General features: G+C 37.5%; 8 protein-coding genes across 8 annotated transcripts; 3 read left to right on the forward strand and 5 right to left on the reverse strand.

The window, feature by feature from the left end:
* Window positions 1-9,241: 9,241 nt before the first annotated feature.
* On the forward strand, window positions 9,242-10,829 carry K444DRAFT_526351 (uncharacterized protein; the record flags this gene model as incomplete). Its single annotated transcript, XM_024874532.1, has 7 exons — window positions 9,242-9,460; window positions 9,513-9,549; window positions 9,601-9,671; window positions 9,727-9,914; window positions 9,977-10,171; window positions 10,233-10,303; window positions 10,360-10,829. 7 exons carry the CDS (start codon window positions 9,242-9,244, stop codon window positions 10,827-10,829), a joined length of 1,251 nt encoding a protein of 416 aa, XP_024738111.1.
* A 2,260-nt stretch (window positions 10,830-13,089) lies between these two features.
* On the reverse strand, window positions 13,090-13,769 carry K444DRAFT_719297 (uncharacterized protein; the record flags this gene model as incomplete). Its single annotated transcript, XM_024888452.1, has 3 exons — window positions 13,090-13,133; window positions 13,168-13,191; window positions 13,343-13,769. The coding sequence occupies 3 exons, from the start codon at window positions 13,767-13,769 to the stop codon at window positions 13,090-13,092; spliced, it is 495 nt and encodes a 164-aa protein (XP_024738112.1).
* Window positions 13,770-14,316: 547 nt separating this feature from the next.
* K444DRAFT_662351 (uncharacterized protein) lies at window positions 14,317-16,169 on the forward strand. The gene is made up of 6 exons (XM_024886699.1): window positions 14,317-14,636; window positions 14,697-14,898; window positions 14,955-15,025; window positions 15,083-15,222; window positions 15,277-15,456; window positions 15,519-16,169. The coding sequence occupies exons 1-6, from the start codon at window positions 14,350-14,352 to the stop codon at window positions 15,731-15,733; spliced, it is 1,095 nt and encodes a 364-aa protein (XP_024738113.1). The 5' UTR covers window positions 14,317-14,349; the 3' UTR covers window positions 15,734-16,169.
* A 74-nt stretch (window positions 16,170-16,243) lies between these two features.
* K444DRAFT_611474 (uncharacterized protein) lies at window positions 16,244-16,883 on the reverse strand (the record flags this gene model as incomplete). The annotated part of the gene is made up of 1 exon (XM_024879947.1): window positions 16,244-16,883. A coding segment is annotated over exon 1 (272 nt), but the record flags the coding sequence as incomplete, so codon positions are not given.
* A 1,425-nt stretch (window positions 16,884-18,308) lies between these two features.
* Window positions 18,309-19,715, reverse strand: K444DRAFT_628287 (uncharacterized protein; the record flags this gene model as incomplete). Its single annotated transcript, XM_024882900.1, has 4 exons — window positions 18,309-18,515; window positions 18,567-18,812; window positions 19,117-19,343; window positions 19,694-19,715. The coding sequence occupies 4 exons, from the start codon at window positions 19,713-19,715 to the stop codon at window positions 18,309-18,311; spliced, it is 702 nt and encodes a 233-aa protein (XP_024738115.1).
* Window positions 19,716-20,312: 597 nt separating this feature from the next.
* K444DRAFT_719304 (stress responsive A/B barrel domain protein) lies at window positions 20,313-20,779 on the forward strand (the record flags this gene model as incomplete). The annotated part of the gene is made up of 2 exons (XM_024888453.1): window positions 20,313-20,469; window positions 20,534-20,779. The coding sequence occupies exons 1-2, from the start codon at window positions 20,368-20,370 to the stop codon at window positions 20,777-20,779; spliced, it is 348 nt and encodes a 115-aa protein (XP_024738116.1). The 5' UTR covers window positions 20,313-20,367.
* Window positions 20,780-20,904: 125 nt separating this feature from the next.
* K444DRAFT_642363 (uncharacterized protein) lies at window positions 20,905-21,983 on the reverse strand (the record flags this gene model as incomplete). The annotated part of the gene is made up of 4 exons (XM_024884729.1): window positions 20,905-21,048; window positions 21,120-21,206; window positions 21,665-21,840; window positions 21,887-21,983. 4 exons carry the CDS (start codon window positions 21,981-21,983, stop codon window positions 20,905-20,907), a joined length of 504 nt encoding a protein of 167 aa, XP_024738117.1.
* Window positions 21,984-22,490: 507 nt separating this feature from the next.
* Window positions 22,491-23,723, reverse strand: K444DRAFT_611475 (uncharacterized protein). Its single transcript, XM_024879948.1, has one exon. It carries the CDS (start codon window positions 23,681-23,683, stop codon window positions 22,730-22,732), a length of 954 nt encoding a protein of 317 aa, XP_024738118.1. The 5' UTR covers window positions 23,684-23,723; the 3' UTR covers window positions 22,491-22,729.
* Between the last annotated feature and the right edge of the window lie 605 nt (window positions 23,724-24,328).

Here is a 24,328-nt window from a genome sequence, read left to right on the forward strand (position 1 = left end):
AAATAAATTATACTTATAAATAATTTCTTTCTAAATAAACTTAGTAATTTTCTTATTAGTTAGGTTCTTTAAAGGTCTAGCTTTAACCTATCCTAAGAAGTTATTTCTAGTAATAACTAATAAGTTATATTCTTTATAGTCTAATAATTTAATTATATTAATCCTAAGGTAATAAAAAAGAAATATAGCTTTTATTAAATATAGAACTTTTTCTTATTCTTTTTTACTCTTATATTAATAGACTTTATAAGTATTAATATACTTCTATATATAATTATAGTAACCTTTCTAGTAATAATAACTAGCTACTAAATAAAAAATACTTTCTCTTTTAATATATCTAATCTTATTATATAGCTTTTTAATAATAATTTCTCTTTATTCTTAATTATTAATAATAAGCTAAGGCAAGTATACTTTAAATACTACTTTCTATAATAATTAATCTCTTATACTATAATTTAAAGCTTCTTTATTTAATTTTCGAAACTCGGTTCTAAATATTTCTTCTAGTCTAGAAAATATTATAAGATATTATATAATACTTTAGTATTATTCGAAATAGCTATTATTTAAGAAATCTAGTAAAATAATTAGGTTATTAAGTAAAATATAGAAGTTGTATTATTATTTACTATTTTACTAGAGATTATATATAAAAGGCTATAGCCTTTATTATATAACTTCCGGATTTTATTATTTTTTAATATTACTAATTTACTTCTAGATATAGTAAGGCTTTAATTATTAATCTCTAGTAATTAAATATTATTATTCAAATATCTAATAAAGGACTTAGAAGTCGGATTTCTCAAAATAATATTATATAATTAAATTAGAACTACTTCCTTTAACTAAATCTTTTATCTAATAAGTATTATTCTAATAATGCTAAGCTCTATTACTAATTATTTATTAATATTCTTATTATCTTTAGTATTACCTTTTTGCTATAAATATCTCAATAATTCATTAGTAATAGTATACTTAGTTTCTTTAATATACTTGATTTTAAAATCAAATAATTGAATTTATACTAGCTAGTAAATAACTAAAACTCTAGGAAAATCTATAGCTACTTTACTTAGCTATATGACAAGCGTATTAGTATCTAGTTTAAGGATAAAATAAATTTCATATAGCCAGAATTATACTTTCTATAAATATTTTACTAGCTCTTAATATTCTTTTTTAATAGTATTATATTTTTATTTAGTATTATTTCAAATTTCAGACTTATATTATATAACTTTCTTTTTTCCTTTATTATTATATTAACTAAGAGTTTTGCCTTATTTATTTAGGCTAGTATTTATAGCTAATATAATTATTCCCTAATCTTCTAATAAATTATAGTATAACTTATAAAGTATTAGAGTAATAATAAGCTTTTCTTAAAGAATTCATATAGCTAGTACTTATTTATTACCCTAGTCCCATATTATACTTTTCCTTATTAAGTAGTAAATGGATTTAGTAATAATTATAAAGCCTTTAATCTAAATATAATAATAAATAATAATTCTAATAAATACCTTATCTTTAGTTATATTATTATAATATTTCTATTTTAAGATCTTAGTAATTCCTGAGCTTAAAAAGCTTCTTCTAAATATTCTATAAATAAAGCTAATAATAATTATACTATTATAATAGAACTATAATTTTTCTCTAATACTAGCTCTAGCTTATTTAACTTTATTTAAGGTTATATCCAGGTTTTAAAAATATTTAAATATAAAATACCAAATTCCAGATAAAATAAGCTACTTATTATAATTTATATAAGGTTCTTTAACTCTAATATTATTAATAAATAATATAGTAATTTTAGAAAATAAGTTTTCTAGAATAATTATAATAACTTATATAAACTATATAATAGAATTAGTAGCTTCCTGAGATAATATAGTTATTCTTAATAGTTCTAGAAATATTATAAATATAATTAAATCTCTATTATAAATATCTAGTATAAATTAATTATATTCGGAAAAGAAATTAATTAAAGAAATATAAGTATATCTAGTAAATTTCTTTAAGATCTTATTAGTAAATAGGAATAAGTTAGTATTTTATAGAATTACTAAATTCATTTTTATAATAGTATTAATTAGTTTATAAGTTCTAGTAACTTTTTTTGTAATTAAGAACTATGAATTTTAATAAGGTCTATTATATTTCTTAAAAACTTTATAATCTAGGTATTTTAATAGTATTTTTACTACTATTAGTACTAGAGCTCTGGGATATAAGAAATTCTTCTCTTGCCAGGCCTTATATTTAATAGTTTTAATTAGAATAAGTAGGCTAATATTTTTATAAACTTTTCTTACTTCTTTTTAATTAAATATAATTACTCTTTTTTAATTAATTATTAATTCTCGGAATATAGCTAGTTTCTTTTTCTAGAGCTAGTTACTAATATCTAATTATTTAAGATATTCTAAAATAAATTATAAATTTCTTAAAATAACTAATATTCTTAGTAAAAAATAGTTCTTATATTTCCTAGTATATTTCTATAAATATTCTCTAGCTTTAGATCTCTTAAACTAGTCCGGATATTTACTAGGGCCTTCTCTAGTTTTATTATTAGTATTTACTAGTTAAATTTTCTTATTCTTTATTTTATATATTTCTATAACTAGAAATAGACTATAATTATTATTATTTTCTTTAAGAACTATAGCTATTTTCTCTAGTATTCTTTTTATCTAATCTCCGGAATTTATAACTTTCCTATTTAGCTTTTTCCTAATTAGATATAGAGAGTGCTTTTTTATCTAGTATTTTAATATGCCTTTCTTAAGCTCTTATATATTCCAGAATTCTTTCTAGTTTTAGGTTCTATATTTCTTAGTTTCGGAAATATATTTCTTTATTATTAAGAGATATTACTTTACTTTTTCTTTAGAAATATCTTTACTTAATATTCTTTTTACTTCTTTTTTTATTAAATCCGGAATTACTCTTAATAATATTCTAATTAGAGCCTTTTCTGCTTTAGTTTCTCTAAAAATATTATTAATTTTCTAAACTTCTAAATCCAAAATAAAAAAATCTATAGAAAATCCTAGTATTTTTCTATTTCCCCTAATATTATTACTAGTTATAATATTAGGCTCTATTTTTCTTTTTTCTTTTTAGTTTCCTATTCCATATTATTTAATTCCTTAATTCTAGAAGCTTAATATTCTTAAATTATTACTTTCTTTTACTTTCCGGTATTTTTTAAAGATAAAATAATTATAATAGTATAGGTATTCTAGTTATTTTTAGAATTAGTAAATCTTTTATTCTATAAACTATTATTCCTATATATAATTTTTATTTTTATTTTTACTAAGAATAATTAACTAAGCAGGATTTTTAGAGTTTCTTTAACTAGAAAGAATATATTTTTATATCCTACTTTATTTGTAACCTTAGTTCTAAGTTTTACTATTCTTATAAATCCAAATTCTATTCTAGTAATAATAAATATTTAATAATCTATAATATTATATATTACTTTACTAATACTTCTAAAGATCTTTTCGGAAAGAATATTAACTTTAGCCCTAGTATTAATTATTTCTTTATATTTAATACTTTCTTAAGGTTCTCGAAATATAAATTAGAGATATAGAGATTATATAATATATTTATAAGCTAGTAATATCCGAATATTAATACTATTACTTTTAAATTAAATAATTCTATTAGTATTAAATACCTGAGCTAATATTTCTAATTCTTTAAATATTCTATTTATTATATAAGCCATAACTACTAGTTCTATAGATCTCCTAATATATCTAACTATATTTAATATAATAGTATTTCCTATTTATAAGATAGTAAGATAGGAAGTATTATTTTTAATTTATTAGTTCTAAAATATAATAGCTAGATCTGGTATTTTTAAAGTATTAATAAGTATTCTTATTTCTTTCTGAGTTTTTAGAAGTGAAATAATTACTTTCTTTAGTAATCTTATTAGAATATTATTAATTTTAGAACTCTTATATTTATTATAATTAAGAATATCCTAAATTCCTAATTTATTCTATTTATCTTTAGAAATATTAATATTTATATTCTTAGCTAGGCTATTTTCTTATCTATTATTTCTTAAAATAGTATTCTTTTAGCCTCTTATATAAGTTAGCTTTTCTTTTATTCTAGCTTATTTTCGAAAAACCTTTTTAGCTATTTCTATTTCTTTTCTCTTTCTTTTTAATAAGGAACCTATTATAATATTAATAGAAATTCTATTTATAGCCAAATTTTAATATTATTTATTAATTTCAGAACCTGAAATATTAGTAATTCTAATATAGTTTTCTCTAAAATAAAGTAGCTATTTAGATTTCCTAGATATAACTTGCTTGCTTTTTTATATAGATCCCGGTTAGCTAGTTCTCTTTTCCCTTTCTTGCCTAGTAAACTAGGCATTTCCTATTAATTTCTAGATATTTTTAGGTCAAGTATTTAAGTTATAATTAAATTCCTTTCCTTAGACTTGAGAAATAATTTAGTTAAATTACTAGTACTTACTAATAAGGAAAAAGGAAATACTTTCTTATCTAGGCTTAAATAGCCTTTTATATTATCTTTTATTAAATTAATAAGTATATCTATAATTCATAAGCTCTTTTATTAATAGGTAATAGAACTAAGAAATATAGATATATTTTAGATTAATATTATTATTCTTATTCCTACTATAATAATTATAGCAAATTTGTTCTCTTAATTTTAGGTCTATACTATAGGCTATATTAACTTAAGTAGTATTTTCTAATTATATTTGAGACTAACTTCTTCTAGAATATAATTATTTAGACTCTTTATCTAATTCAGCTCGACTATTATAGCTATTATAGTATTCTCTATATCCTTTATTATAAATTCTAGTATATTTTTTCTAAAGACCCGAATTATATTTACTAGGCTATTAATACTATTATACTTATTATAATTAGCTAAGTTATATAAGTAGGCTACGGATATCTTCTCGAATTATAATAATAGCTATATTAAGTTATCTCTATAAGTTCTTTTAAGTTATAGTAATAATAGATAGTTTTTCTAAACTTCTTACTAGCTAGTTAATATTATTTTCTTTAGGTTTACTACTTTTAGTAGGTTTTATATAATTAGTTATAGGCTGAGTTCTCTTTTTACTTATACTTATAATAGCTTTAGGAAATATAATAGAAGAAACTAGTAAAGAATAATTGTTTTCTGGCTTAGGAACTATATTATAGACTATTATATCCAAATATTCTTATTTAAATCTAAATATATCTGAGTTATTAGTAATATTAAAATAGTATTTCTTCTCTTTATATTAATAAAATATTATTGCCTTCTTATATATCTTACTATATTTATAAATAGAAATATTTATAGGCTTAAAGTTCGTATTCTTAAGAATATAATTTTACTAAAATAGATAATTCTCTTATGAATTCTCGGTACTAAATAATTTTATTTATTTCTTTTTTCTTTAGTAACTTCTTTAATACTTTATTAAATATATTAATATAAGACTTAAAAGAGATTTCTTTATTCTAGGCTTATATAATAATCTAATTAAAAAAGTTATAGCTAATTTTAAATATTTCCTAGTTATACTCTCGGAATTCCTTTAATAAGGCCTTAAAGAACTTAATTTCCTAATAATTTCCTGAATTATTAGTATAGTACTCTAGTATAGCTTTAATCTAATTCTTATAAATAAGAGAGATATAATAGATAATTCTCTTTCTTTTAGTATTATTAGAAATATAATAGTTCTTATATATATTTATATACTATTTTAAGAATATAGAAATATTACTTTCCTAAAACCATAATATTTTAGGAGCTCTTATAAGTAGTAGATTTAAACCTAGTACTAGTATATACTTATTCTTAGCTATATTAATCTTAATAATTTCTTCTATAATTAATTATAGAGTTTCTATACCTGAGACTTTTATTAATAAGGTTCCTAAAAAACTAACTTCTTATTTAAGTATATCTTTTAGTTTAGAAACTAGAATTAGAAAGAAACCGGTTAATAATAATAAATATAATTAAAATATAAGTTTAAGTATTAGTAGTAATAAAATAGTAGTTTTTCTAGTCTTATTCCTATTACTTATACTTTCTTTTCTATTTCTTTAGTTTAATACCTATAGTATTTTCCCTTAATTTTACTAAACTAAATATATCTATTAATATTATTAAAAGTAATAATAAAAATAATAAATATAATTTTACTAATTTTTCTGACTTTTCTAAATTCTCTTTTATTTCTTTACTTAATATTTATTTCTTTCTCTAGAAGCTTTTCTAGTTTATTTATATAATTTCTTATTTCCGATTTCTTTTTAATTCTTATTTCTAATTCCTATTTACTATTTTACTTAAAATTAAGGGCATTTTCTCTTTTAGATATCTTTTCCGGATTTAGAAATAAGCTTTTTTACTAAAACTAATACTATTTTTATTCTGGTCTTTACTATAACTAAAAATAATATATAAATTAATAATATAACTTTATTTCTAAATACTAAAGTCTAATTCTAACTAAGATCTAACTTATATTATCTTAGTATAATTTTTCTTATTCTATTTTCTCTGCTTCTTTTCTTTCTATAATTAGCCTCTATTTCTATTATTTCTATATATTATACTAGTAATTATATCTTGCGGCTAATTCGTATTTAAGTTACTAGATATATTAGAAATTAATATAAGATACTAAAATTAATATTTATATATCCTTAATATTTTGGCCTTAGGTATAAGGCATTATAATAGCCCTTTTCTCTCCTAACTTACTAAGCTAATAATTCGCCTTATAGATATTTCTTAGAACTTTATAAGAGTATTACCTTAATTATAAAGTTTCTATCTTTCCTATATTACTTACTATAAAATATATAAGAAAGAAACTATAATAAGACAAAAACCTATATAAAGTATACTAGAATACAAAACATAACTTAATAGTAAAATAATAAATCAAAAGCATAAATAGTAAAGTATAAATAGTATATAATATATAAAAGCTTAATTAATTATATATTTATAAAGAATTATTCTCTAAGTCTATAGAAAAACCAGCTTTCTTATATGATTTCTGCAAGTTACATATAAAAGGCCGCAGCCTTTGCCATATAACCTAAACCTCAAAACCGCTAAAATAATATGATTTTTAATAAGTATGGCCTGCCGTACCACATTAGCCAGGAATAATAAAATAGCCAAAAATATATTAGTAGCTAATATTTATTACTAGTATACCGGGTAATTAAAAGAGTCCGTTCTTGTCTTTATAGGGTATTAAAAGCTTTAAGGCAAAATTATCTTAGTAATAAGGTAATATAGAAATAGTAGCGAGATTATATTAGAGAGTAATTATACTAAGGTTTAAATTACCCAGAATAGGCTTAGTAGGCGGGGCCATACCCTTATATTCTCTAGGATTCTCTTCTCTTTATATAAATATCCTAGCCACAGAAATTATACTAAGAACTTTACTATATATTAGTATAACTCTATTACTAATATAATCCAGTATATCTTCCAGTTACTAGACCTTATAATATAACTGCTTCTAGGTATAATATTAGTAATATATCTCTACTTTGGCTTGCCTACTAATCCTGAATCTGCCTTCCCTATTTGCATATATTAGCTACTAGGCCTTGAAATCTGCCTGCTCCTAGATACGGTATTAGTAATATATCTTTACCTTGGCTTGCCTACTAATCCTAAATCTGCCTTCTCTATCTATATATATTAGCTACTAGGCCTTGAGATCTGCCTGCTCCTAAATATAGTATTAGTAATATATGAATCTCTATCTCGATTTGCCTACTAGATCCTAATTTTGCCTTCCCTATTTATATATATTAGCTACTAGGCCTTAAGATCTGCCTGCTCCTAGATACGGTATTAGTAATATATAAATCTCTATTTCGGTTTACCTACTAGATCCTACTAAGGTAATTCTGCTTTACTAGGATTTATATAATCTCCTAGTTTTTCCTATAGTAATACGACTACTCCTTAATACAGGCTATATAGTATTACTTCTTTTATATAAATCTCTTAATATTACTATATTATAGTATTACTTTTTCTTAATATAATATCCCAGCTAACCTACTAACTCTTTTTACATAAATCTCTTAGTACTACTAAGCCTTTAGTATAACCTATATAACTTTACCTCAGTTTGGCCCTTGCCTAGCTAATCCCGTACTCTTTATTAGTAAACTATACTGCTAGTATAGTTCGGTATTACCAGGATTTATAAGAGTTTCCTAGTATTACTAGATACTAGTATAACTTCTCCCTGGTATAGTATTACTACTATATAATATTACTATTAATAGGCTTATTACCGGCGATTTCCTATTTTATTAATCTAGCAAATATAATTATCCCTCTCTTGCCTTAATTTTACGTAAATCAAACCCGTACTTAGAGTACCTTGGCCCTTTGCCTTTAATAAGCAAGATAATAATAAGGAGAAAGTACAAGTAAAGTATATAATTAAGAGATTCTAAAGCAAAGAGAAGGAAATTAAATACTACCGAAATTATTAAAATCTCCCCGCAGACATTAAAGAGACGTTAGAGAAAGCGCTAAGCCGCTTAGCCCTTTAAGTATCACGTGCATACAAGCGAGTATAGATCCAAAAAAAGGTTCCGGAGGGAACCTTATTGGAGCCAAAATAGGACCCCCCTCAAGAGGCAAGACGAGGAAAGTATAACCGGGCCTCAAGGGAGCCAAAACGAGCCCCTGCGGATACTAAAATAGCTACTCAGGCTTATTTAGCGTGTGCTCCGGTGGTGCTCAGGCGATGCTCAGGAATGCTCACCCTTGGCTTATGCTTGCTCACCCATAGCTCGGGCTAAAGCAGCTGCTGCTCAGGTCCAGAGACGGAAATGGAAAATGGGATGAGAACATTCCCATACCGAATTACCTGTTGCAGGAGTTGACGATCGTATTTACGGCCGGTACCATTGTGTTGCCTTGGAACGCCTCCCTTGAAAGTAGAGCCGAGGCCCCTGACAGATTGTTTGCATGAGATCGGCCATGTGCCGGGAAGGATATTTCACACTTCAAGGAGGCGGAAAAGTTGCGCTGCTTTCACATGTACTTTCTTGTTCGACCGCGAGTGACAAAGCCGAATAGGCTCATCGGAACGTTATTTTTTCCATCTCTAATCGCGTCGGAGAAAGGAAAAACTATGGATGCGTTCTCAGACATCAGGCCGATTCCCCTCGATGTTATTCTCAGTTGGCCGAAGCCGAATTATGTCGACCCGATACGACGAGGGCCGGCATTGGTGATAGTCAATTCTCTGTTACTTCCTGTAGCTCTGGTTGTGGTTGGATTGAGACTCTACACACGTTTGAAAATATGTCGCTCTGCAGAATTGGATGATCTTTTTATTGCTCTTGCAGTAGTATGGATTCTGTTTTCAAGACCACTGGAGTGTCTGCTCACCAGCATCACAGGTCCCAGCCATTGGTTTGACTATCGCGGTGTGCCTAGGTACTGAGCCACGGACTGGAGGTGGCTCGAAAATTGGCTGACGATGTGAAGCTACATCGAGATACTCGTGGGATGTTCATATCTGGGATGTGCCCCCTGAGGACATTATCCCAAGTCGTCAAGTACATTGTCATTTTCGTCGAAGTGCAATGTTTCAACTAACTCGACGCGTTTTAGGTGACCTTCACCGCACAGTTTCTGTTCCTTTGGGCCACCAACCTGACCAAAGTGGCAATACTCCTTTTCTATCGACGACTCTCTGCTCCTAGCATGAAGAAGATATTTAATTACTGTGTGTTGGGGACTTTAACCTTCGTCGTCTGCTACACTATCGCATTGTCAATTGGTTTACTCAATGTGTGCACGTAAGTTTGCTCCTACTTCAGCCACGCCCCGAAAACTCTAACTAGAACCGTTCATACTTTAGACCCTTAGCAGGATTCTGGGACGTTGCAATCCCCCATCACTGTATTGATCAGATAAGGTTCGAGTTGGTCGCTGCTATGATAAATATCGCCGTCGACCTCGTCATCATGGTGCTGCCTCTGCCAACGGTATGGAGTCTGCAGCTGCCGAAAAGACAGAAATTGGCCTTGAGCGGGGTGTTTATGCTTGGAACACTGTGAGAATACCTCTCCCCGATTTTTCTATGATGCTTTCCGCTAAAGGAGAGATCATTTCAGTGTCTGTCTAGCTGGAGCAATTCGAGCATATTATGTTGATGTTATTGTGAGCAAGACGTTTGATACAACATGTAAGAATTTCCTATAAAATTACAGCCTCCAAATGAGATACTGAAATCATCTCAAGGGGAAGGCTACATACTCTGGATGTTCGTCGCCCTCGAAGTCGATATCGCACTCATTTGCGCTTCTGCGCCTGTGCTCAAACCCCTCTTCAGGCGATACTTTAACAACTCAATCTATAATACCGGCAGCCACAAAATCCGCACACGGGCATCTCTGAACCAAGAACGCCGTGCCGAAAGCGGGTTGTCATTCCGAGATGCTTTCCAGGTTCCTGTAGAGCTTAGCTCTGTGGGTCACACGAAGATCAATGGTGAGACGCAGAAGCCTCTACCCCCTGTTCCGGAAAGTGAAAAAGGGTTCATATTGAAGAAAGATGATAATAGTGACGGCGAAAGTATGTTTATAATACAACAAATGGACATTGAAGAGAGAAAGCCGGCAAATGCTTGCTGTAGTCGGACAAGAAATGGAGGGAGATGTCAGAAGCTGAATGAATTGTGGGCCAGGAAGGAACCATGTTCTGGAGTATAGGTCAGCGCAGGCATTGTATCAAGTATTTGTTGGTGTTTGTACACTTAGTAAATGGTAATACTCATGAATTACGAAAGTCTTGGTACTTAGAATAAGCGTCAACAGTCGCTCGTAGACTGTCCATGCAAGCTTCCACTTTGGGATTCTGGCGTTGGACTGATCCAAGAACCTGCCGCTTGAGCTCTTCCAGGCTATTGTACAGCGAGTTGGCATCCCCGCGGGGTCGAGGTAATAAACAATGAATTAACAATTCGTTTTAGATAGATTCCTCCAACTGAACTGACTCAACCCCCGTAACGCCGCCGCTTCGACCACACACTCATCCAATTTACCCGCAAACCAACTGGTGCAAGTTGTTATTCCCGAAATTAGTCGACTGAATACAAGGGAGTAGTATATTAGAAGCTCAAAGATTTTTTGAGAAATATCGCCCAGGTATAAATTGATCCGATAGTGTCTCTTTTCTCCTTTTCTTTCACCTTCCCTATCTATCTATCTCTCAATCCGAAAAGCCGCTATACAAGATTCGAATATAGTATTCGACAACAGCAGCCACAGAATGCCTTCTCAGTAAAAACTATGTCTCAATTACAGATAACAAGACATACTTGTGGCCTCACGCACACGGGTATCAGAGAAACAGATACAATTCCACACTGCCTTGTTAAGTGGCACTAAATATCAGAGCTTAATGCTAATTTCTAGCAATAGTGGAAGTACAATTCCATGCTTATGCCCGCACTGAGAGAGAAGGCGGAGAATGGATGGTTTCGCAGATGAGGGATATGAGTCTTTCTAGGAGATTAGCACGGTCGGAAGGAGAGAGGGAGTGGGGAGCAACGGCAATTAGGTAAAGACAATCATGGAATAGAGATCGCTGAGCTATATTATTGATTCCCAAGATAGTATTTTGAATAATTCTTGATCTTCCTTCCTCTATTCATTCACCCCTCACCCCTTCGCTCCAAAACTCAGAAACTTGTAAGTCCTTTCGGTAGAATTCAAGTCTCTTTCCGGAGGACCCGTCTAGGGAAGCACAACTTCATGCACTCGGCCATCTGGTTCTCGCCCCGATTGGGTTGGTGTCAGGGGTCATTTCGAGGCCCTCAGACAGGCCCTAGTTTGGAGTTTCTAGACAGCCCTACACCACGAATTGCACTGCCACGAATTCACCGCTCGCACGCTGGCCATATAAAGATCAACTTCGATTTATTGCAAACCCCGCTTCGGTCATCCTTTGCTAGCTTGATCTTGTTGTGTCGTTATTTAAACGTCATCACCCTGCAAAGGCCGGGTTCATGACTTGTATTTCTATAGCATCTCGGCGCATGTCCACTTGGCACGTAGCAAATCGGTTGGCGGGAACAGGACCCAGAATTCAGACTTTGAGCCTGTTGTAACCAGGTAAACCCTATTCGATCCATTTTTTAAGCTTGAGACTCGTTTGCTGACGGACGGGTTAGAGAGTATGATGATTCTACAAGCACCTTGGCAGCAGAATCCCGGAAGACATAGCATCTCTAGAAAGAACTTAACGACCATTGAAAGTTGAAAGTAATGAAAATGCAACGCCCCCTTCACGGCTCCGAAATTTTTTGCACAGTCTTGGCTTCAAAAGCCTCTACATAGCGTTCCAAGAACTTCGTCAATGGGCGGCGTTCCATGCTTGACGCTGTTTCCAACTAATCTCCCAACGTCCTCGACGATTTCGAAGATTAATTTCGAATCAAATCGAAGGTGTTCAACTACATGAAAGTGACTAGATGTATATACGCACAGAATTATCACTCACCTTAACTCCAGGATCTGAAGTTCGCCGGAGTGGAGAACACTGACTACCGCAAAATTGCCAGCCTTTCTGTGATGCGCCATCCAATACCACAGTCAGAGGCAGACAAAATAGGCGGGTTAGTGTATGTCTTGCTGTGGTTTCTAGACCAGGAAGCATCAGGCACGCGAGATCCAGGCTCGGACTCTCATTTTGGGATCTTGAAGTCGATGGCCATACTTTCTACATTTCTCGTTGAATGCTACGGCTATCTCAATGCCTCTGAAATTATCATGGAAGTATTCTGTTCCGACCCAAATAATGGTGCGCTTCTTTCGCGGTATTGCATCCAGTTGCCCTCAGAGACATCTTTATTTGGTCCACAATTGGACATATTGCTGGCGTCCAGACCCTGGCTGCGATTTACTCAAATCTAGGCTGAAGAGGTAAAACACAATCAAACAATCGCCCAATATTGATTCAGTGATTAATCTACTTCGCTGGGTCATTGGCAACAACGAAGGTCCCTACACGACCTTTACATTTCGTGTAGGTACGGGCTAAACTTACGCTCATGGAACACAGGATTACGCCCTAGTCAAATGCGTAACTCATTTAGGGCTCCTAATATCATCTTCAATCAGTGCTAGCCATGGTTACCTTACTGCTTCTATTAAGCGGACGAACCTAGGCGAGAGCAATTTTCTCGTCGTAGAGAACATGCCCCTCGACGCTGCGAGCATACCCACTCTCGCCCTTCGGTGCGGCGGAGTTAATAATGCTCCCGCGTACCTTGACGGTGATGTTCTCACATAAACGAAGTCAATCTCGCAGAAAGATTTCTCTGAGCATTTGGAGATATCTCGTACCTCCGGAACGGACTTGGCTAGTCCACCCAGCGGACCTCCTCCCTTGTGCCAAAACCCGCCCCAGGCATCCGGCACTACCGTGGAGTCCCATAAGGTCGCTAATGCAACATCTCCTATCATGTGCACCGGTTTATTCTCACAAACCCTCAGAACACCTGTCGATCCCTTGTAGCCTTTTGGATCGCGATAAATCCACAGTGGACCCTTGGAGCGAAGCTGTCCAGTTAATTGACTTCCTAGCTCGTCGGAGGCAGGGCCACTATAACCTTTTCTTAGATTGTAAAACTGTTTTATTGGTGTCATGGTTGTGCAGGGCATTTCTTGGGCTGGAACTGCTGAATGGAACAACAATGGGTTTGTAGGAGGAGATCATGCATCTCCAGAATACTGCGCTCCCGATGAGGGACCTCGTCGAATACTAAGAGAAGGCAAAAACATGTAGAGAGGTTGCCGAGATGGTGGAAGCGGATGCCAATCTTCAAAGGAGGAAGAATCGATTTGGCAGCAAGGAACTTCGTGGCACACTCTGTGCCAAGAGACTGCGCGTCATATTTGTAAGTAAATGACTCTTGGTTGAATGCTGTATTCGTATTTGTAGACAATTGATTGGCCCGTGCCGATATGATACTCATGCGCCACCAAGATGCGCGTCGTATTTTCATAAATGTATGCTTAGTCTTGCCTTCATCTATCTGATTCGCGAGTTCGCCAAAGCCCCTGAAAAACCACTCCCACACGGAATATGGGGGGATGTCACCCTAGGCAATATGTAGCTTAGCGTTCTTGGCATGCGTTGGCGGCTATTTATGCGTAAGACAAAAGCGCAACCACATCTCCAGAATGTAGAATTCCAGCCAGACCTCTCCTGGTCTCCCAATCAACAATGGACCGCAACCAGTACCAAAATACTCCATATCCCGATTATGGGGTTGCTCACCCACCACAGGAACAATTCCTCGGGCGCCAGCAAGTTCCATCGCCTCCGCAACCAGCCCCCGTGCAAGCTTCATCCTCAGGTCCCTATAGAGCCCCGCTTCAAAATGACGTCCCCTTTCATGCGTACTCCTCCGACGCACCCCTCGCAAACCAATACGAGGCATCGCATCCAAATGACCCAGTGGTGCAGGAAGGGAGGCGGTTGAGCAAGAAATGGCAGCGGCGGCTGTACTGGTGAGCCTCACGGGCATTTCCCAGATTCACCCGTGATGAAAATGCTGATGCAACTTTTAGGATGGTGCCTCTGGGTATCCTAGCCATCGCTCTGACTGTGCTCTTCGAGGTCTATAAATCTGACTTCGAGCGTTGGGTCAAGCCGCTTAGCGACTGGTTGAAAGCGAGAAAGGCCTGGTCTTGGGTGCTGCCCGTTGCCATTCTATTCATTCTCAGCTTCCCTCCTCTCTTCGGTCATGAGATCGTGCAATTGGTTGTTGGTGTAAGTTGTTTAGGCACCAAATTACGTGGGAACTGGCTTGCTGACGGCGCTGACAGCTGACATACCCTCTTGGAGTCGCGCTGGGTATTGCGTGTGCTGGAGCCGTTTTGGGAGAAGCTGGATGCTTGTGAGTGCTGATTGATTAATCTTGTTTGTTTTCAATATGTGTCTAATGTTGCATTAGCATCGTCTTTAAGTATGGATTCACTTGGTGGGTTGACAAGAAGATTGCAACCAAAATCAAGTGGGCAGCCACTGCAAGAGTCGCACAAGAAGCTGGCTTTAGGGGCGTGCTAGTCATCCGCTACAGTATCGTTCCGCCACGTGAGTTGAGTCCTCTCAACAGCAGTGAAACGATACTGACATTGCATGAAACAGATCTGGCCAATCCCCTATTTGCCTGCACTGGAATGAAGTTCTGGCTGTACATGACGACTGTGTTCTTATCTCTTCCCAAGTCAGTGGTCTTCGTAGCGCTCGGAACCCCCAGCTCGGAGGGTACGAAGGCGACAAAATATGGCAAGGTAGTGGCAATCGTTGTTGTAGTCGCCATCACAAGTACGTATCACTCTTCATCTGGTTCTACCGGCTTCGCATTTACTAATTGTATAATCTTGCAGTTTTCGCGAGTATCTGGATTCGCAAGAAGATGGTAATTGCGATCAAAGCGATTGAAGCTGAGCGAGCTATGCAAGAAGGCGTCATCGAAGGCGATGAGGAGCTTGACACGTTGAATTCGATGAATGGTGGCGATACATCGTACAAGGGAGTAAATGCTGCTGCGCCATATTCATATCAGGGTGGGGCTCGGCCATCGGCGTATCAACCGATTTAGGGAGTCGACGTTACAGGGGACACGGCGATTTAGTTGCACGTTTTGGTGCCCAGAGAGTGAATTGGCGTATTATCGCCGCGTTGGAAAGGCTGGCGTGCATTCACGGAGCGCTACATTGGTTCATCGATCTCGATTCCGAGCGAAGGAGAGTATATTCAGAAACGGGAATTTGTCAGAGGTTCATGAGCGGGAGTTGGGGTACAGTATGTGGCGCCGCTAAACGGGCTGCAGCATGAGGAGTATTCGGTGCAATGCTGGATGGGGCGAGCGTGGGGGACAAGGGGCGCGATACTTCGATGAAATCTCTACTTCCAGCCATTAATCTCATTCCTCCCCCACCATTCAATAGAGGTAGTACCTCAAGCAATCCCGGATCATTAGCAAGACAAATCAGCACATCCTCGCAGGCATCCGCCCGCCCCCAGCAACACAAAACTCCTCCCACTCGATCGCGCAAGTGCACACATATGCCCTATCACGTGCCCGGGTAAAAACTCCATCTCCGAAAAATCATATGCTTTGAACCTCCCAATCCTCAGCCCCCCATCATCAGAGAAAGCAATCTCTTCCATTTCCTTGCCCGTGTAATCACTTTCTAGTATTAGCCAAGCAGGGTTAGAAGGATAACCAGGCAGGAGAGTCGCTGTGAAGCCTGGTCCTACGTTGATTTTTGTCCTAGATGAGAAAAGAGAGGTTCCCGATGCGGTCGAAGTGCTAGTGACTCCATCTATATTACACTGTCTACCTCTCCTAGTTCTGTCCCCGAATCGGTCAAACTTCATCTACGCCTTTCTCGACGCGGAGACCGCGCACGTCCATAGAGGCTGCAACACAGTTAGTGATCAAAGGGGAGTAGTTACAGTAATCTTCCTGGACGCCGGCGTCGAAGAGGACTTTTTGCCAGATGAGTCGTGGGTGATGAGGAATGTCACGGTCGGGCAATTATACGCTTCGTGTCCTTGGATGGTGGGGTGGAGGAAGTTGGCGGCTTTGACGTAGAGTTTTGCGGTGGTGTCAAGAGCTTGGAGCGTGACAAGGGAGGTAGAGAAGGAGATAGAGAGTGGGGCGGGGTGGGGTGATATGCATGTTATCAGTGTGTCAAATGATTAGGTTTGATTTGATTAGACCCCCCTACTCAAATCAAATCAAGCTAATCAAATCATACTTAATTATAATCAAAGATAATTAATTAGATTTATCACGTGATTACGCACATGACTCTGGAGCTTCGGAAGCCGAGATAAGGCTAAAATAAGGTCTGGGCTAGCCGTATTCGGTATTACTAAAGGCGCTCTTTACTAAACCAGGCCTAGCGCTAATTAGTAAGCGAAGCCAAAGGCGCTAGAACCTCCTTGATTTCCAGTGATTCCTTGCCACTAATAAAAGAGCTATAAATAAACCCTTATAGTAATTAAAGAAGAAGAAATAAGAAAATAAGAAGGGAAAAGAGAAAGAGATTTCTAAAGAAGAAAACTATCAAGATAAAGTAATGTTATAGTAGTAGTAAAGAGCTTGAATTGAGCTATTTGCCAGGCTAAGGAAGCACTGGCCACATGCTAAGTCACGTGCAATAACACTACGTGACTAGTACCACGTAACAAAAACTAGTTTGTTATTTTAGATTTAGACTAATTTTATACTCTTATATATGCTTTACAGATTTTATTTATATCTTATTACTATAGCTACTAGTTATTTAATAATCTTTAAAAATGCCTAAGAAAGTATACTTTTATATTATCACGTGATGATTATAGTTAATTATAATTAATTATAATAAAAATCAAGCTAATTAAATCATACTTAATTATAATCAATTCTAATTAATTAGCCTGGATTATTTTTTGACACACTGCATGTTATGATTGAAGGGGTTTTTATTACGAGGTGTTTTTTCTTCTCTTCAATGTCATTAGCGGGAATTTGAATTCTTATACCGAGTAGTTGGTGTTCATCTCATTTTTGGTGTCGACTTTAAGTTGTTGATGAGGTTGCTGGCAACTTGCCAGTGGCAAGTCGCCATATAAGATAAGAGGTTTGGGGCATCAGAGCGCTGGTTGTACCCCTGGAATGGCGGGTCGGCTCACTGTAGTCGGACCCTGCCATTCCGATCAAGATGCCGTTCTATAGCCTTGTTGGGACATTGCTCCATAAGCAAACAGACGGTTACAGACCCTCGATGCTTTCCATTGATAGCTTTAAAACTCGGTGTCTAGTGATCTATTTACATTGGATTCACAAGCCTCCCGCCATGCAAAGTGGATGAAACAAACTTGTTTTCAATTATATAGTGGATCCTTTCAGATCTCTATAGAACTTCTTTAATATGTAACTAGCTCGGATCAGAATTCTCTCCCTTCTCTGATCACTTCCAAAGCTCCCTGAAATATTTTTCACGGCTTCACAATCACCCTCCAAATCACTCCACCAGATGTGGGGTAATTTCTTGTTCGTATCATCCGCGAGCTTCTGCAAGTCTTTCCCAAAATTGGGAAGGACCAAGAAGTATGCGGTTCCAACCTCTAAACTTTGGTGGACCCCTCTGTGCTCGTGGTCGCCGAACAGCATCATATGCCTAGAAAGCAGCTTCTAATTGATCCGCGCTCCCAACGAGGCCGAGTAGTCTCGAAAGAACCAGCGCGTCCTCCAACATTTGTCCAGCATCAGTCGCCTGACTTGGACTTGAAGCATGTGCACTGTCTGCCGGCAGCACAATCCTACCATTGATGTATGCTGGTATATCTGGATGATAAAATAACGGCCACTTCCCAGGCCTCACCCACTGTTTGTATCGTCAGCTATCCAGAAATTCCCTCTTTTGGTTAAAACTCACATCTAATAACTTTTGCAATCTCTTGTGATGTCCAACAAACTCAGCAAGCATTTCCTTTCTTGGTACTTCTCTTGCAGCTTGCTCCCCAACCCAATGTCTCCTACCCACCATGGAAGCAATGATACTTGCCTCCCTTCCTTGCAAAATAGGATACATCGCCCTCTTTTCTCTTCCATCATCCACCACCGCGCGCCCTCTGCATAGGATCCCATAATTTTCCTCGCCTTCTCCACCGGCGCAATGCCTCTATAAACATACGTAGTCGTATACTTCGCGGCGACCTCCGGCCACCTCTCCTGCAGCACCGCTCTCGTCACTCCCCTAATCCCAATACATCCCACGAGTGCATCCACAACCACACACTCCCCATCCTCAAACCGCATCTCCCCCTTTCCTCCCCGCTGTCTAACCCCCAAAACCCTCCTATTAAACCTCACCGTGCCCTCCGGCACAAGTCTCGTTATAACCTCAAGCATCGCCTTCCTATGCATCCTACTACTCTCAAACTTCTCATATCCCACACTCCCTCCTCTTTACCCCCTCTTCTCACCGAAACCTTCCTCCGTCCCCAGAATCTCAATCCGTTCATGCTGCCTCTCCGGACTCGTATTACCACCTTAATCTCATTATACATCTTCGCGGGCGTCGGGTCCATGGGTTCCATGGCTTCGAGTGCATTGGGACCGGGACCAATTCCTGCGCCGACCGCATCGAATTTCGGCGCTGCTTCGTAGATCGTGCGTGGAAAGTTTTGTTTGCGGAGGCCGATGGAAAGGGCTAGTCCGCTTGTGTGTGTTGGTGAGAATCACAGAGGAAGGCAAGAGACGGCATTGTAACGTTGGAGTTGAAGTTCAGGACTGTGGTCGATTGTCGAATCCTTCGGATCCTCATAGGATGATCAAGATTCTGCCAATGCACAGGGAATGTTTTTCATGCTGCCATTGTGTAGGTGACAAGGGGAGAGTGGATCGGGGAGCGCTTCGGCTGCAGGTAGTCGAAGGTACCCCTTTATCAGACATGCAGCCAGTGCAAAGGTTTGGAAATGGGTCTAGAGCAGTGGAGCATCGAATAGAAGTGTTTTGCCAATGGAAGAATACCTAGATAGCTTTGGAAAAGGCCCAGCATACACCAACTTGTATCAGCAGACATCTTGCCGATGGCAAGTGTGCATCCCTTAATCCAAAGGCCAAAACTAGCCTCTTTTGCTGGACCGACTCCGATCAAATCGGCAGGGATTTTGAACGAATCAGATAGCTAGAAAAGTACGGGCTGAACAAAAATCAGTGCCAGTGTGGGCTCCGATAGGCTCGACAATCGATAATTATCTAGTTCTTTAGCAATAGCTACAGGGCCAGTGCGCTATATATAGCAGAATTACCAAAATCGCCAAATTTAGTGATACTGCCGCAAGGGCGGTATAGGGCTTTCTCGCTAGAAATACAGCGAACTGGCCCTATAACTATTGCTAAAGGGCTGGACCCACTTTTATTAATTAAATTATTGATAATTATCGATCATCTATCGATCGTACGATAATGATAACGATAACTAATCAATGATTATTGATAATAATTTATCAGAGCCCACAGTGAAACTTACTGTAAGCCGGAAAGCTGGAAAATTAAGTAAGCTTACCCACTCTTACGCCCCCTTCTCAAAGTTGCTTTTGGATTGACAAGATCTCTCTAGTCTATTGATTTGAACTCAACTTTCTTTAGGGAACTTCGAGTCTAATTAGCTCAAGTTTTGTTTTGCGCAGAAGAACTACACCTTTCCAACACTTCAAAGCAACGCCGGAAAAATGACTACCCCAATCACGCGAGTAACAATGGTCAAGATCCCTGAAGACAAAATAGACATCGCGCTCCAAGGATTCGAGGTATTCGTTAAGAACCAGCAAAAGGTGCGTCCATCCATCCCACGCACACCGCTCAAGCTTTCTTCTCGCTGACGAGGTAAAATCATAGGACGGCAAACCATATATCCTGTCCATGCAAGCTGGGCGCACAAGTGCACATGTAAAGATTGATCAGGGGTATACGTTGGTTGGGAAAACGGTGTTTAAGAGTATGGAGGATGTCGAGTATTATATTGATGGATGTGAGGCGCACCAGGCGTTTAAGGTGTACTTGAAGGAGAATGCGACGCCGGAGGGGTTGATGAGTATTTGTTTTACGCCGGAGGTTAGTTGGGAGATGGAGAAAGCTTCATGACCACATGAATTCGGAATAAATAAAAGCATCTACAGATGAAATCGAGAGTGTGATGTGTCACTGAAAGAACATGTGCGAAAATTCATGCAGGGGTTCCGAGTCTAATACTTCTCTAACAACGATCCTCAACCCGATATCTGATCCTTGATCTCATTCATCCCATAAGCATGCCACACAGTCGCGGTACTAATAGCAATAACCGACTTCCCCAACTCAACCTCCAGCTCTGCTGAAGCCTTCACAGCAAGCAGATTCGTACCCGCTGGAATCTACAAATCAACATCCTCACTGTCCCCGCTCCTGAATGCCTTCTTGATCTCCTCTCCCGTAACCTTCGCACCGTGGTCGGACACTTGAACCCAAAGGTCGCCGTAACTTCACATCTAATATGAGTAAAGAAATCCACAACCTGCTGATCCCCAGCCGGCTGACACGGCATAATAATGCCAACCGATTACTGCTCCGCACGCCGTCATAATAGTATATCAAAAAAATTATTAGGCTAATTAATTACTATTTAATTACTATTTTGAAAACTAAAAGTTAATTATCTTAATTCGAATAATCAATTTAATTATTAAAAATATTATTTAACAGATATATATAAGAAAATATATTTCTTTCACTTAAAGGCTATTAAAAGACTCTTCCCTTAACCTTTTATTGTTAAGAGGGCAGCTATTAAGGAAGCACGTGGGAACAAATAATAAGCTAATTAAGAGGTTACGAGAGCAGCAAAAAGGGCTAGGGTAATTATCGAAGCGCCTAAACGGAGTGAGAGGCATATATAGTAAAGCTCAATTTGAGTAAAGTATCTTAATGTATACTAATTTTGCTATTCCCGAGACCTCAATATTGCTCGATTGATCAATTGCTCGTATTGACGAACGACTGGGAACAAGCCGACATGCACATCACGAAGTAATCAATTTTCGCGTGGCAGACACTTTTGACAGCCAGCTTCATTTGCGAGCGTAGCTCGACGAGGAATGCTTCCAATGTTTCGTTGAAGGAGAGTTCCGGCTTTGTGGAGAAGATGCGGCCGCTGTGCCATGATACGCCTGGACATGATTAGAAGGGTTCATGGAGAGAGGTTGGAGGAGTTACCGGGAACGAGCTTGTGGTTGAATTTTGCTTCAACGCTGGTATGTGTTGAGGGTATAATAAGCTCGAATTGGGCGCGGTTTGCCAGATGCCCAACCATATTGAATTGTTGTTTGACTGAAAGAAAGCTTGAAACAAACAAGAAGTGCTGTTCAGTTCAGACACGAGGTATTCTCACATGGGATATGATGCATTGGAGCCGCCAAATAGGATCGGCACAGATACACAACAGCGGGATGTCATCGGGAATACCTTGAAGTTATTCGAGATCCAAGTGTCCGACACTGGAAAGTGGTTCTCGATCCCAATAGTGGTCGACTCCTCCCTGGTGGGGTACTCGGTTGCAAGTATGCGAGACAGGCAGACGAAAACTCCACTCTTCGTGTCGGTAGGGAAACATGTCACTTTAGTATTATTGTAAGCTATATGACCTATATACTACGTTTTATTCGTTAAGTAAAGGTAGTGTTCCATTTATCTAATGATTTAGAAATGATCCCCCAGTCCAAATGCTGCCTCGCTTACCTCCGTCGCGATAATTCCGATTCTCAATGAAGGAAATTATTCAAATTTTAAATCATCCACATTGGATCAGAAGTAGAATACCGTAGAGCAAGTTTTATTTGGCTATATAACACTATACTTTAGTAAGAGAGTTGGAATTTAGAAGTGTTTGCGGTACCCAGTAGCCGAGTCAGCTTGCCCTGACAGCCTCGCACGATACTGTAGAAGTCTCAGCATCACTACATCGAATCTCATTTAAACTTTGATCCAAGCCAAAATGCTTTGTTATAGTGTACAAAATCGAAACGTTTTTGCTTCCCTTCTAAGCCAGATGTGCTCGGGTCAACCAAAGGCTGACGTTTTCCCCACAGTTGAATCTTTCATATTTGTCTCCACCTCGAGCATCAAACCAGTCAACTCCTCATCGTCCGCGCGACACTGGTACTTTTCACCATGTTGTCGGCCAAGCTCATCATTTAGCGCTCGTTCTCTAAGCGACTTTGGGTCCACCTTTGTTGACAACACAGACCCCTTTTTCCTCACCCGGAATTCCACAGCGTTAAATCCAAGATAAGCTAAAAAGTTGAGCTTTATGTTGAACGCCCGTTCATCGGGGTTCTTAACCGCAACTACCAATCTTAACTGCTTCGGGACGCCTTGCTTGAGGGATTCATCTTCCTTGATATCCCATTTCACAATTGGCGTTCTCGGTCCATAGCGGAGTGCTCGACCTGTAATCTCAACGCTGAAGCTTTGCTGGAAATGCTGGGTATGAGTTCGGTCGAATTCCAATTTAAGACCAACAGGGATTGCGCCTGCAGGGTCGAGCTTCAATTTTAAAGCAGTTTTGATCTGGTGCGCAACGAACGTCGGTTTCCCAGTGTACGTTTCTGGGCAAAACATTGCGATCTCGGGACCCAGTTTTGACTTTCCTTCGGCGTCCTTGAACTCGGCTGTGATTTCGACAGATTTGAAACGCATGAGTCGGGGCATCTGTCGGCTTCGCTTGGTCTCCAGCAGCTCGATCTCGAGAATCATCAAGCATACTGGGACGCCGACACATTTGCAGAGTCGGATGGGTCGTTTCAGAGCTGCGCGGACGCGTGCGTTCGAGATCATGTAAGAATAGGTTTCCCCTCCCTCCTCACAAATTGAGTCGGGGTCAATGCTTTCGTCTTGACCTCCTGAAAGCTCACCCAGCGAGTCTGGACAGACTTCGAAAGGTGTAACAAGTATGGCATCCTCAGACAAGTCATCGTCGTACTGGTAGTCGTCCAGCTCTGAATTGGCTTCCATGGTTTCATTGGTCTCTGTGGACACAAACTTGATACCTTGAAGCGGCGTCGAAAGCGTTCTTTCAGTTCCTTTTATTCATTGTCTTGAGTCCAGCCGGACCATATCTTCCGAAGTCGGTGGGGGATGAGTTTGGGCTAAGAGATTGGGGAATTTTTCCACCCACTAAAGGTCACTCAGCCTCAGCTAAAAAAAGCAATAAACGCCACAAATCGCCAAATATTGAACTCGTGCATATGCATTGCATTATTAACTGACTAAGGAGCCAATCATCTCCAAAACCGAGCGGCACACCGCAGAGAAATATTTTGAATGGACGCATGACCTCTCTCGGAGCATAGACACACACGATGAAAGGAGTTCACTCATAAGCTTGAGCACGCAAAAACCACCGGCATCTCAGGTCGGCGCACACAACTCTTCCTTGAAAGCCTGCGATCCGGTTTCCAGCAACACACGAAAATATATAGACAATGCTCTACTGCGGAACTCATACTTCACTCTACAAGAGCCTGCCTCCGGAAGCTGTACCCATCTTGGAAGATGCGATTCTCAAGAGTCGACTTAGGCTGTACGATGCCGCAGAGCTTGTCTTTGAGCACGAGCTCTCTTCATATAGTCATGTACCAATAGTTGCCATTGAGCACG

This window comes from Hyaloscypha bicolor (assembly GCF_002865645.1).
Source record: "Hyaloscypha bicolor E unplaced genomic scaffold K444scaffold_56, whole genome shotgun sequence".
NCBI lineage: Eukaryota > Fungi > Ascomycota > Leotiomycetes > Helotiales > Hyaloscyphaceae > Hyaloscypha > Hyaloscypha bicolor.

What these genes read in the sequence shown, in the direction of transcription:
- K444DRAFT_662351 (XM_024886699.1), top strand. Translation starts at nt 14,350, where the DNA reads ATGGACCGCAACCAGTACCAAAATACTCCATATCCCGATTATGGGGTT. An exon ending in TCGTGCAATTGGTTGTTGGT is followed by an intron (nt 14,899 to 14,954) that starts GTAAGTTGTTTA and finishes CGGCGCTGACAG; the next exon opens with CTGACATACCCTCTTGGAGT. An exon ending in CTACAGTATCGTTCCGCCAC is followed by an intron (nt 15,223 to 15,276) that starts GTGAGTTGAGTC and finishes TGCATGAAACAG; the next exon opens with ATCTGGCCAATCCCCTATTT.
- K444DRAFT_611475 (XM_024879948.1), bottom strand. Translation starts at nt 23,683, where the DNA reads ATGGAAGCCAATTCAGAGCTGGACGACTACCAGTACGACGATGACTTG.